The 13,154-nt window shown below is 45.0% G+C and overlaps 1 protein-coding gene and 1 long non-coding RNA gene across 2 annotated transcripts in view; both read right to left on the reverse strand.

Annotated features, from left to right (window-relative positions):
* Positions 1-3,321: 3,321 nt before the first annotated feature.
* LOC309515734 lies at positions 3,322-5,146 on the reverse strand. Its single transcript, XR_014212641.1, has 2 exons — positions 5,064-5,146; positions 3,322-4,650 (listed from the first exon to the last, which is right to left on the reverse strand). It is a non-coding gene; the product is annotated as an uncharacterized lncRNA (long non-coding RNA).
* A 240-nt stretch (positions 5,147-5,386) lies between these two features.
* Positions 5,387-13,154, reverse strand: part of PRTFDC1 (phosphoribosyl transferase domain containing 1) — a 49,998-nt gene continuing 42,230 nt past the window's right edge. Inside the window, exons 5-9 of the mRNA XM_082193818.1 lie at positions 11,883-11,900; positions 10,986-11,068; positions 10,082-10,128; positions 8,787-8,863; positions 5,387-8,322 (exon numbers count right to left, since the gene is read on the reverse strand). Coding sequence (XP_082049944.1) covers positions 8,275-8,322; positions 8,787-8,863; positions 10,082-10,128; positions 10,986-11,068; positions 11,883-11,900 — 273 coding nt within the window. The 3' untranslated portion in view covers positions 5,387-8,274. The remainder of the gene's footprint in view (positions 8,323-8,786; positions 8,864-10,081; positions 10,129-10,985; positions 11,069-11,882; positions 11,901-13,154) is intronic.

Below are 13,154 nucleotides of genomic sequence, written 5' to 3' on the forward strand. Positions count from 1 at the left end.
AATATTTCTGCATCTCTCTGGAGAGAGACAGCTTGGGCTATTTTGCGACGGCAGCTCCACGAATGTACCCAGACTTCCTTCTCCCTTTCTGTGCAGGAAACACGTTCTTACTTCTGGTTCCGTTTACACAAATAGAAGTAAACACCCACCAATTTGAGACTTTGGCTCGTCTCCTTTTTGGATGTGGAGCCAGGTGTCCGCTATATTAGGATTGGGCTAATATTCTGTGCTTGGATGTCCCAAGTCAAGCCCAAGTTAGGTCAAGCAGCCATTCCCTCTCATGTCAAGAACACACTGGGCTACTGGATCAAGACATGTGCTTGATGCTGGTAGCGTTGCTCATCTGCGAGTCCAATAGCCAGGGAAGGCTTTCCAACCGAAGGCTCTATTTCATAGCAGATCTGTTGTCTCAGCTTTGGGTACAAAGCGTTTGGGCACGCTGGTGGGTACAAAGAGTTCCTTGCTTTGCGCTCAGCATGCCAGCAAGCCTTTCCACTCTGATCAAGCTGGACACAAACCAGAAGCCTCTTTTAAAATAATGAAAATTAAATTTCCATCTGCTTTCTCTGCTTCTGTCAGTCTGTAAAGTAGGTAAGAGAGCTGATAACTGTGTAAGGGTGGATCCACACCAACCATTCGAAAGCACACCCAATGCACATTTAAAGCACATGGTGACTACCGGGGAATGTCCCCCCCCCTCCCAGCTCACAAAGCTAATACTACCAGCACCCTTAACAAACTACAGTTCCCACAGAGTCCAGGGAAAGGCTGTAGCTCAGTGGCTGTAGCTCATCTGCTTGGCGTGCAGAAGGTTCCAATTTTCAATCCTGGCATCTCCAAGGAGGGAAGGGAGAAAACCCCGTCTGGAATCCTGGACATCCTTGGCTTATCAGTGTAGACCTGCGGTTCTCCACCTGTGGGTCCCCAGATGTTGTTGGACTACAACTCCCATCATCCCTGAGCTCTGGCCTTGCTAGCTAGGGGTGATGGGAGTTGTAGTTCAACAACATCTGGGGACCTACAGGTTGAGAAAGCCTAGTGCAGACAGTACTGTGCTGGATGAACCAATTACCTGACTCAATATAAGGCAGCTTCCTATGTTCACTGGATTCTTTGGGGGGAAGTTGTGTGCTTTTAAGTGTGTGGTGCAGATGTCAGGGAAGATAACTTGGCAGGGAAGGACTGACAGCCACCAGCCCTGCTCCAGTTTATCCCCCTCCTATGCTGCCGTTACCAGTAAGGGTTGTTCGCTCATCAGACTCCAAGGCATCCTCCTCTTAGACCACTCTCCTCCTCCTAAATGATTGCCCCTTTTTTATTCTTTTAACAACTCTGGGTTAGATAGTTAGATACTGACGGGTCCAAGGTCACTGAGGTTGCTTTTATGCTAGAGCCCTTGGGGGAAGAGAAGAACCTAGGAAGCCCTGATGAATCAGAGCAAAGGCCTATCAAGCATTCTGCTCTGACAGATGCCAGCTAGATGCCTATCAGAAGCTCACAGGCAGGGTAGGAGTGCAACAGCACTCTCCCATTCATGAGCCCCACAACCGGCACTCAGAGGCATCCTTGCTCTTGACACTGGATGCAACATCTAGCCATCATGACTCGCAGCCATTGGTAGTCATCTCCATGGATTGGTCTAATCCCATTTTAAAGCCTTATTATTATTATTATTATTATTATTATTATTATTATTGCTACTATTATTAATGCTGGCTATAGTAATTTCTGCTACTGCTCTTGTTGATAATAACGATGGTAATAATAATTAATAAATTGCATGCTACCGTTTGCACACCAAAGGAAAACGATGCAATTTCCCCAGAGTACCTTGCAGTGCTCTAATAACAGCAGTGGCTTGAATTCAGAGTTTGATCTTCTTCACACATGCCATATGTGCTCTTCTGCCCTGTTATTTGCACAGTGGGAACTAGAACAGGAGCATTTGTGCGTCAGGGTGGGGAGGCTCCTTCCAAGACTCCAACTGGCGTTACTTTCCTTCGGCTGCAAACACCCCCGCACTAGGATGCAAGAGCCGAGGAGGAGGAGGCGGAATCAGGAAAGGAAACAGCATAGCCAAAGGGAAGTGCTTCCATTTGCCAAGTTTCTCATTCATGTTCTTCCTTCTGTGAGGCACCTGCCATCATGGAGTTCCCTACTCTGCCTTCTGAGCTGCGGCAGACCCATGAATAAGGTTCACTAGCAGAGCAATCCTGTGGTTGAGTTACAGTTCCTGGCTGCGATGGGGATGCAGGCAAAAGGCACAGGAACAGAAACTTTACACCGTGCCAATGTAGTGGTAACAGTGGCACTGACAGCAGGCTGTGTTGGCCCAATGCCTATGTTAGGCAGCGTTGATGGCATGGAGAGAGCAGAACTTAATTGCTTTTGCCATGCATGTTTTCATCATACATGCTGTCTGGGTTGGCAACATGCATGCACACGCTGTGTTGCGCATCTCTCAGCATTGTGAACAAGAGTCACCAGTGTGTATTTATGCAAGACTTGCGGTGCCTATATGTTCTTGTTGCGAAAGCTGCATGTATCCTATTGTGTTTGCAGTTATTTATTTATTTACTATTTCTCTTTTTAGAGCACCCTTCACCCCAGAAGATTCCATCATGTGCATGATTTGCATGCAAGCCCTATATGTTGAGGAGCATGTTATCATCGTTTATGAAAGACACCAATCAAAGTTTTTTTTTTTATCAGAATTGCAAGGCAGCATCATACTTGGGACACAACATACAACAATAGATCTGGACTGCTTTGTAGATTGAAGCTTCCCATTAAAAATATAGCCCTTAAACGAGTTATAGATATAGCTGTTTTGGATAGTGTTTGTTTTGTCATCCTCAGTCATTTTCTCCCAGATAGCTTTGGGATCCAGCCAACTGAAGGATGAATGAGTTGAATTAATTGTCGAAAGGGAGCAAAATGCTGATGTCACTTTCGTAGATGCAACAATCCTGCTTTTATCTTTGGGGGCAGGGTGTGGAAGGATGTCAGCTATTAGAGAGCAAGAGAGGGAAATCAGAGAAAATTGGATGGCTGCAAAAAACAGAGAAACATGTTGTCCATGACGGTTTATAAAGAACATCCTCTCGCCTTATATAATCTGCCAGATGTTGTTAAATTGATTGGAAGAATAAACACCCTCCGACTAGTTCATGAGTCAAGAGATGCAACCATGATTGAAAAAGATCACTTGGCTCTGATGATGACAGCATTTGGTAGGTCACTGGATACAAGTGACTCAAAGAGATCACGGGGACTAGGAATAAAATGTATAAACAGTTGTGATCTCCCCCACTTCACCCCCCCATATTTTCTAAAACAACCATTAAAATAACTGTATGCAGTACATCAGACTAAAATGCAAGATGAAAATAAAAATATATATACAAACAAAGCAAAGATAGATTCCTGAATCAGTATTATCTGTACCATTAATCCAGTTGCTCGGCCCAGAGTCTGTGTCAGAGCTGGGTCATCACCCCTAAAACCCCACACGGTTTAGGATGTAAATACCTCTTAGGTCACCTTCTCCTGCATCAATTTGGCTAGTCCACTGAGATCACCACCCTGTGGTCTTTCTCAGGATGCCTGGGGTCGGGTGATAACAACAGAAACTTTCCAGTGTTAGCGCCTTGCTTTTGAAATGTCCTTCCTAAGGAGGCTTGCCTGGTACCCTCATTGCTATTATTTAGCTGCCAAGCAAAAACATCACTTTTCTCAGGCTTTTAAGAACCAATAATGCAAATGTTTTTAATTTTGTGTTGAAATAAATTTGAATTATTTTTAAAGCCTGAGAGTTTCTGCATGGTGGAGAAACTACCACCTTGTGAGGCGAGTAGCATTTCTTCTTTTTCCTGCTGCAGTCAGGTTTTCAAAAATACAGTACAGTGGTACCTCAGGTTACATACGCTTCAGGTTACATGCGCTTCAGGTTACAGACTCCGCTAACCCAGAAATATTACCTCGGGTTAAGAACTTTGCTTCAGGATGAGAACAGAAATTGCACGATGGCAGCGCAGCGGGAGGCCCCATTAGCTAAAGTGGTGCTTCAGGTTAAGAGCAGACCTCCAGAACAAATCAAGTACTTAACCCGAGGTACCACTGTATGTCCCTCCCACTAACTGCAACGGGGGGGGGGGGACTATGTCAGCTCCAGGGCTGGTGTAGCTCTTGCAGTTGGTCTGGGGAACAAGGATGCGTAGATTTCTGTGAGTCATCGCCTTCCCCAACGTGCCCTGGGAAGACACCATTTCAGGTTCCATCATGGGCCGTGTTTCTACCTGCAGAACAGTGGCGGAGCTTGCTGCCACCACACCAGGGCATTCCTGACATTCCTCCTTTGCACAGAGCTCTCCCTCTGCTCATTCGTGGAGGAGGTGGCTATCCATGCTTACTAGCTATGATGGCTATCCTCTGCCTCCACAGTTGGAGGCAGGAATGCTTCTTGAATACCAGTTGCAGGAAGCCCAAGAGGGGAGGAGGGCTCTTGTGCTCGTGTCCTGCTTGCAGGTTTCCCATAGGCATCTGGGTATCTGTGAGAGCAGGAAGCTGGACTCGCTGGACCATTGGCCTGAACTTACATGCTCCTCCTATGTGAGGGAGACCTGTAGGATCCAATGAACCCAATGCCACCTGTGATGGGATGATGAGCTGCTTGTGCGTAAAATTGTAGTCCCTCAGAGTTTGTTCAAGTCCACAAACCTCTGTCTGTGACAGAGCCCCTCAGACATGGCTGCTCTAGTCACTCGCAGATTCCGACAGTGGCTGCTTTCGGAATCGCTTCCAACATAAAAGCTCCTTAACGGAAACACGTCTTCTGGACTCACGGCGTGACAGTTTCCGGCGAGGAGTGGGTCTCCCTATGGGAGGTCCAGAAACCTCCCCACTGTTCTCGCTGGACGTGTCCCTGAGCCCTCCCTCCTGCTCACTTTCCCTCAGAGACCCACCTCTCCCCCTGCTGGTTCCTGCTTCAGCTGCTGGGTCTCTCCCAACCTCCGTGAGCCCTTCCACCACCTGTCCCTCCGATAGCAGTTCCCTGACACCACCCTTCCAGAGAGTTTAGGATTGCTCCCTTAGACCAGGCATCCCCCAAACTCGGCCCTCCAGTTGTTTTGGGACTACAATTCCCATCATCCCTGACCACTGTTAGGTCCTGTTAGGTAGGGATGATGGGAGTTGTAGTCCCAAAACAGCTGGAGGGCCGAGTTTGGGGATGCCTGTCTTAGACAGATAGCTGAGTGGAAATTGTTTTCTCTCACAAAGGAAACGTGCAGAAAAATCTATATTCAACCTCCCCCCACCCAATCTGTATATGCATAAACATGGGGCACTGAGAGCAATTAATTACACAATGGTGGAAATCCCATAGTTACTTCAGTTCATTTTATTCAGCTAGGAAAAATGTACAGGCCACAGCAGAGGTACACAGGAAATGTTTACATTGGTTTCCCCCAAAGCACTTGTGTACATTGTAAAGGCTTCTGTGGGGTGTGCAAATCTGTGCTGAAGAAGAGGCGATGGGAAGTCGAAAGCAATCTCTAATATAGCAAAGCGCCCTTACTGTTTATTAGTGTAAAGGAAACTGCAGTCTAACAACAATAGGCCCCATGCTGTTCTGAACAAAGCTGCTTGCATTCGATTTTTATATTTTTGCACTGGCTTCCTTTAGGAAGTTATTGAGAGCAGTTTGTATATAGCACATAATGGCCTTCTTCCAATGAGTGCAACAGGTAAATGAGAAAAAAATATTTTGCAGATGATGGCAAAGGAAACGGGAAACCTCAAAAGCCCGGAAAGCTGAAGATGCTTTTAATATGGATTTGAGCTTTGCTACATGAAATGTTTCCTATCTTCAGAAAAGACTGTTTCCCCACCCCTGTATCAACACCCCCATATTCATATTCATAGATAGGTTAATTGCTTGTGAAAAAAACAGGATCATTAAGAGAGAGAAAAAACATTTGAAAAAGAATATATGCCATCTAAGCAACCCTTTGTACATGATTAGTTTCGGTTATGGAAATGTGCACTCATAGAGGGTCTTGGTTTTTTGTCTCATCTATGACTTTCCTATGTTGTACACAAAGGATGCCGTTTGGGAACCCAAGCTTGGCTGCTATTGTTTGGTTCCAATTAAAATTCAGTGTATTAAACACAGTTGAGTACATCCATGCATTCATGACACACCATCATCTCCCCTTGAAAGGTCAAATCAAAAGTGTCTCGCAAAGATTCATTAAGATTCAATGTTATTATACTGGAGCTCCATATGATTTTGGATGAATGGGTAACAAAGGCTCATCAGAAACACACCCATAAATACATTTACTGAAACCGACCCACTGGGGACTTTATTGATTCACATACTCACATGCCTCTGCAGTGTGGGACTAGATATGAATTAAAACCAGTTACCTTCCTAGGAAACATATTCCTAGGAAATACAAATGGCTTAAAACATGCTTACTCAAAAAAATAAGTCCTTCCATGCGCAATGAAATTTACTCCCTAGCAAGTTGTGCTTAGGACTGTAGCCCTAGAACAATGAACCACATATGAGTGACTCTACACAACTCATTCCTTATTTCGGATATTGTGACATATCGGTATATTGCGATGTTTTGCTGGTGATATATCATGATGTTGAAAACCAGATATCACCCTAGTCCTAGTCACTGGGTGACTTAGGGGCAGTCTATATTGTTCAGCCTAGTCTACCTCACAGGGTCATTGTGAGGATTAATGGGAGTAGAGGAGAACCATTTACACTAGTTCCTGCTCCACAGGCAGCACCAGCTTTGGAGATGTCAGCTGGTCAGGGATCAATCAATGTGTACTCCTGGGAGAACAAGCACACCGTTAACATAATGTATATTTGATGTTTCTTGAATTTGATGTATGATTCAAGAATCTTGTTATCCCGCAAAATAGAACCTTACTGACGACAAAACTCAAGATACAGGAAAAGAGCCAAGCTACCTTTTATAGGTTTGCTCAGGGCAACTGTGTGTGGCCATGATGAACAGACGGATTAATTTAGAGCACAATTATTATATAGTCTGCACTTTTGCATGCCACTGTAAGCCTCCTGAAAGCCAGTGTGGCATAGTGGTTAGAGTGTTGTCCTAAGACCTAGGAGACCAGGGTTCAAATCCCCACTCAGCCTCTAAGTTCGCTGGGTGAGTCTGAGGCCAGTACATTCTCCCTGAGCCTTAGCTACTTCACAAGGTTCTTGTGAGGATAATGGGGAACATTTTCCAGCCTTATTCCCTTTTGGGGGAACCTTTCAAGGTCCACATGCTTGTGATGGGTGGAGCCAGAAGCCGAACTGAACGGAGCAACAAATGCGCATTTTACTTCTGTAGAGCAGACTAGTTCTTTATGCATACTCACACTCCCCCCTTGTTTTCCATCCAGGCAAAAATGAAGCATTATCAGAGTTCAAGGGCACATTCCAGGCAGGCGAAAACACTTGGGTGCAAAGAACTGCTAATACATTTACAAAGCTAAGCAGGGTCAGGCATGGCTCCAAACTGGATGGGAGACCGCGTGTTGAGATTCCTGTGTTGCATGGGGTTGAACTAGATGACCCTCGGGGTACCTTCCAACTCTATAATTCTATGATTCTAAGAGCTAGTGAGGGGGGCGAGCTGCGGAAAGAGGGTGTGGCTTGCAGAAAGCCCCAAGAAGCCGACAAAGGTGTCTGGGGCTACGTTTGCTCCCAGGGCCTGCAGTTCCCCACCTCTGATGTACACTGAGCTTCTTCAAGAAAGCTTTAAAAGAAGGGCTCAGAAGAAGGCACAGATAGGTTACTGGAGAGAACTGGAAGCAACAAGATGCAGCACTGGGAGGCACAAAGCTACGGATCCTTGCAGAATAGCTTTGTGAATAGCGCAGCTGCCCTCACTATGTTCACAAAGAAGATTGGAGCAAGGTAAGGGATAAGCAAGCCAACAAATAAATGCCATCTCACTTACTATCTCATAGTAACTAATTATAGTCATAACTAATTATAATGAATTAACTAATTAGTTGCTAGCTTATAACACTAAATTATATGTATATATAAAAAGATCATGACTTCTCGGTCTTTGCCTTGTCCAAGTTCTGCTACAAAGGAGATGAGGGTGGCAAAGTCTTTTTTTCCCCTTTAGAAAGAAGGGGCCACTTTTTAGTCCAGGCTGAATGGGACAGATGTCTTCAGGAGATGCTTCAAGGGGACTGTCAGTTTTCCAGTTCAGGCCAGCCGGTTATTCCTTAGACTCTGTATTTGGCTTTGCCATGGTTATTGATAACACATATGTGCTGAAACGAAAAGTTTTAACATCACAACCCACAAAGTCAACCAACAGCGTTTATGGAGGAGCCACATTCTGCACTCTGGTTGCTCCAGTGTGCTGTGTCGAGTGACAGAAATAAATCACATTCTCCCACTGACAGAAATAACGCTGCAAGTATGAGTGCTGGAAAAGGTGTTTATCTTATGTAATGGATATTTCCATTCTCCTCAGAGCTGCGTGAAGAGGAGAGGGTGAGCCCAAGGCTTCCCGCAGCTAAACTATGGTTTAGCATTATTCATGAAGCAAACTATTGTACATGAAGGCAGGCAGGATAAGGATTTAAAAACACCATGCGCTGCAGAAGTAGGGTACAAATTTTTACTGTTAGCCACAGAAGAGGAAACCCAGTTCTAGATTGGCTGGGTTTGAAAGTCATAGTTTATAAAAGTGTTTGTTTTTTTCAGGAGGCAAAGAGTGGGAGACACTTACATTTAGATCTCTGAAGTACTCATTGTAGTCTAAAGCATAGCCCACCACAAATAAATTTGGAATTTCAAATCCATAATCTGGAAGAGAGAGAGGGCAAAATGTCTGTATTGTTAAAAATACAAACCCTGACACTTCCTTTATGTAATAGTTCACTGACCTGGAAATTGTATACAAGAGCCAAATCCCAGTGACTGTGAGTCTGGGGCTCTGAGATGGGAACACTTTACTGAATCTGAAGCAGAGATGTCTAGATGTACCCAATTAGGCTATATAAAGGACCACAATTCTGTCTAAAAGGAATCCTGTTAGCTAATATTGAGGGGGCAAAGAAATATAGAGCTTGCTAACTACAGCTCTTACCCAAACAGAGATGTGTCCCCAGGGATGTTACCGGTAACTCCCAAATTATTTTTCTGACAGCTTCAAGGAACAATCTGCAGTTGTCTGCAACTGGGATACAGCTGGACAACGTAGGACTTTGAAGCCACAGTGTGTTGTATCTTGGCCAACGGACATGCTAAGGGCATTTTAAAAAAAATAGATTTATATACTGTCCTTCATTATAAGCTCTCAGATCTCAGAATAAAATGCAGGGTGTTGCAAGGAACACCCGCTGGGCAGCTTTTAAACTTATCTGAAGCTGGTGTTAAACTACCGTATTTTTGGTTCTATAAGACTCACTTTTTCCCTCCTAAAAAGTAAGGGGAAATGTGTGTGCGTCTTATGGAGCGAATGCAAGCTGTGCAGCTATCCCAGAAGCCAGAACAGCAAGAGGGATCACTGCTTTCGCTGCGCAGCGATCCCTCTTGCTATTCTGGCTTCTGGGATTCAGAACTCTTTTCCCCCTTGTTTTCCTTTCCAAAAACTAGGTGCATCTTATTGTCTGGTGCGTCTTATAGAGCGAAAAGTACGGTAACTCCAAACACTCTTGGAAACAGAAGTGTTGTGAAGGTTTCTTTCTCAGCCTATATGCAGAGTTGCAAGGTCAAGCTTGTGATTCTTGACAGTGGCACAACTCTGAAATCGGTTTTAAAAGGTGGTCATTTCCCATGTCGTCTCTCATACATGTTTATAATGAAATAGGGACAGTGGAGGGGAAGCTGCCCCCCCCCAATTGATAGTTCTGATCAAGATGGCACTTCCATTGTTTAGACGCTATTCCTAGCATCACTTTTGAACAACACCCCAAGGACCGGGTGTGTTACGTCTTGCCTATTTAATGAAAACAGGAACAATGGAACATTTTAGCTACTTCACAATCAGGAAGCAAAGAAAATCCACAGGAGAGCACTTACAGTCCGGTCTGTATCCATTAGGCTGAGATGTTCTTTTCACCAGCAAACTATCATTAAATAAATAACAAAAATGTATGGTTTTTTTATTGTAAACATTTTAAAAAGCTGGGTTTGTTCACATAACTCCTAAACATTTTGGCTTGGTTGGATGTATTCTTCTGTCCCCGTCTCCCATTTCCTTAAAGCCTGTACAACTTGCAACCCGCTAAGCCTGGTGCCCCTCTAAAATGTTGTTGGACACCAACTCCCAACAGCCTTAGTCAGCCTTGGCCAATGGACAAGGATGATGGGAGTTGTAGTCTAACAACATCTGGAGGGTACCATGTCCTAACATTAAGCTGAACCACAGCCCAACAGCCATATATTATGGCCTCCCAGGTCAGATAATTGTCCATCAAGCTCAATATTATCCACTATTTTGATTATGGTCCTTGCTCGAGAACCAACCCCATTCCGTTTTGACACTCTAAAGACAGGTAGCAAAAACAAGAGATACATTGAGCCTCTGATGGGTAACCATGCATGGCTGGTGAGCTCTGTTTAGCTTGGCAAACTCCCCACCTCACCCCAATTTCAGCAGAAGAGTAAGTGAGTGCACTTCCCCTCCATCGGAGATGTCTGAAGACTCATCAAGGGCAAACCCAAAAGGATTTCGTTTCTCTTTCCCTTAGCAGCTGAGTCAGCTGCCTCTGCCATCCTCCCATAGATAAAGAGACAAGCTTCTGAGCAGTGGCCTGCACAGTAGCCTTTACATGCTGTTGGCACTACCATTCCCATCATTCCCGACCACTGGCTGTGCTAGCTGTGGCTGATGGGACTAGTAGTCCAAAACATCTGGAGGGCATCGCACTATGAAGGCTGCTCCACCCATTGAGATGTGGTCCCTCCCAAATACTACACTTACCTTGCCACCTTGACCATCTTGGGCTTGCATTTTTCAATTTTGCTGAGCAGAGCTCTCATCGTTCTTCCAGTTCCAATGATATCCTTTGGAAAGCATAGAAGCATGGAGCTGTAGAGTTGGAAGGGACCCCTAAGAGTCATCTAGTCTAACCCCCTGCAAATGAAGGAATCCTGCCCACAGCCCCTGAGTGGGCTCGAACCACCATCCTTCTGGTTAACAGCCAGACGCACAGACCCATTGCACCACAGGAGCACGAAAGGTAAAAGGAGGCTGGTGTGTGTGCGCGTGTGGAGTTAGGGCATTTATTTATTTATAAAAAATATTTATATGCTGTTTACTCATATAAAATATCAAGGTGGCACACAACAATATGTGCAAGTATAATAAAACACCATTAAAGATAATGCAAAATAATTTTCACAGGAAGTTGACAGTTTAGTAAGAAGGAAGAAAGTTTAAACCAGCTAAGTCTTTGTAAGATGGAGGACAACTTAAAGTCTTCCGAATGATGTCAGTGCTCAAGCTGGGATATAAGCCTTAAGGCATCCTGGAACCAAGTTTTTCAGGGCTTCGTATATTATTAACACAAGAGCCTTGAAACTGACCTGGTTAGCTAATAGCTGAAAAGTTCTGCAACATCAACACCATTTTATTATTTTAATTTCTGGAGGGAGGAGGGGGGGGGGGAATTAGCCTCTTTTGGGTCTTTTTCATAGTCCAAAAAAAAAAAGTTGTCACAGCCTTTAGCTAAACGGCTTTCGAAAAGCACTAGCAAGGTTTTTTTTTACTTCATGGGATTCTTTGTCTATCTGCACCTACGTACATTAAGTGGTACAAGGCGTACTGTACCCAAAAGGACCACCCCCCATTTTAGCCAATCCAAATAGATGAACTTACCTCCACAATTAATACATTCTGAAACACAAACAAACAAGGGGGAGAAAAAGAAATGTGGTTAGGCAGGAGAACAAAGTGAATCAACAGCAAACCACTAGCAGAACGGGAGTCCATGTTCTCTGGGTCTTCTCCAGGATGAGGAAGAAAAGGGAGATCTGATGATGGAGAGCTGCAAGGGTGGCCCCAGCTAAGCCAACCAACCAAGTACTGGGAGCAAGGAGAGTCCTTGTCCCTGGCAGACAGCAAGGGGATGCTCCCTGCTTCTGCCCTATACCTGCAGCTCTGACCCAGTTCTTTCTTTCTTGCAGTGAGAGGTGACTTGGTCTCCTACCAGGGAAGGGGAGAGGGAAGAAAACGCGAATAGTTTCATTCCCACCAGCACAGCACATACACTCTGTATGCAGAACGTTGAAGGCCCAACCCCTGGCCTCTCTAGTTAAGAAACAACGTGACTGGGAAATCTCCACGGCTGGAAACCTTAGAGCTGTGTCATGAAAGAGCAGCCAACACGTAGGGCTAGGTGGACCAATAGCTCAGTTCAGTATAACTGTTTCATACATAGGTCTGCCAACTGGCAAGCATTAAGAACGATGGTCTGGCAACTCTGTGTGTGTGTGTGTGTGTGTGTGTGTGTGTTATATTTACAGGGATTGGCAGGGGGTGAGAAACCTGTGGCCAACCAGATATTACTGGACTTCAACTCCCCTCCTTCTTGGCCATTGGCCATGCTGACTGGGGCTGATGGGAACTGGAGTTCAACAACATCAGGAAGGCCACAGGTCCATCATCTCTGCCAGCAGGAAGATACACAGCTTTTAGGCAGGGCTCTGCTCCCTGAACCGCCAAATTCTTCTAGACTCTGTCTACGTTCCTGCTCCAATGTAAGCTACCAGGTTCTTGCACATTGTATTTTTGGACTGACAGGCCTTTCCCAACGAGGTCCACCTGAGATCTTTCACTTTCCTCGGGAAGTTTTCAATAATTTTCAGGGTGCCAGAACACAAGTACTGCTGAACCTGCTGTTATGCTGAGTCTCCATTCACCTCTTCATCTTCTCAGCCCTTCTCTCATGTAATCTTGGCGGTAAGTCCTAGAAGACCTGCTCCTGGCCTTGCAGGCTTTTCCCATCTGGCTTAGGAGGGTGGGGCCCTGTCTGACTCCAGCTGCAGAAGCTGAGACTGCTGAACAGACTCTTGGGTTGAGGAATTGTTTAGAGGTTTGGGGGAGGGGGTGCTGTTATTGATATTATTTTTTTGATACCTTTATTTTAAT

The sequence above is a fragment of the Podarcis vaucheri genome, assembly GCF_965113315.1.
Source record: "Podarcis vaucheri genome assembly, chromosome: 12".
Taxonomy (NCBI): Eukaryota; Metazoa; Chordata; class Lepidosauria; order Squamata; family Lacertidae; genus Podarcis; species Podarcis vaucheri.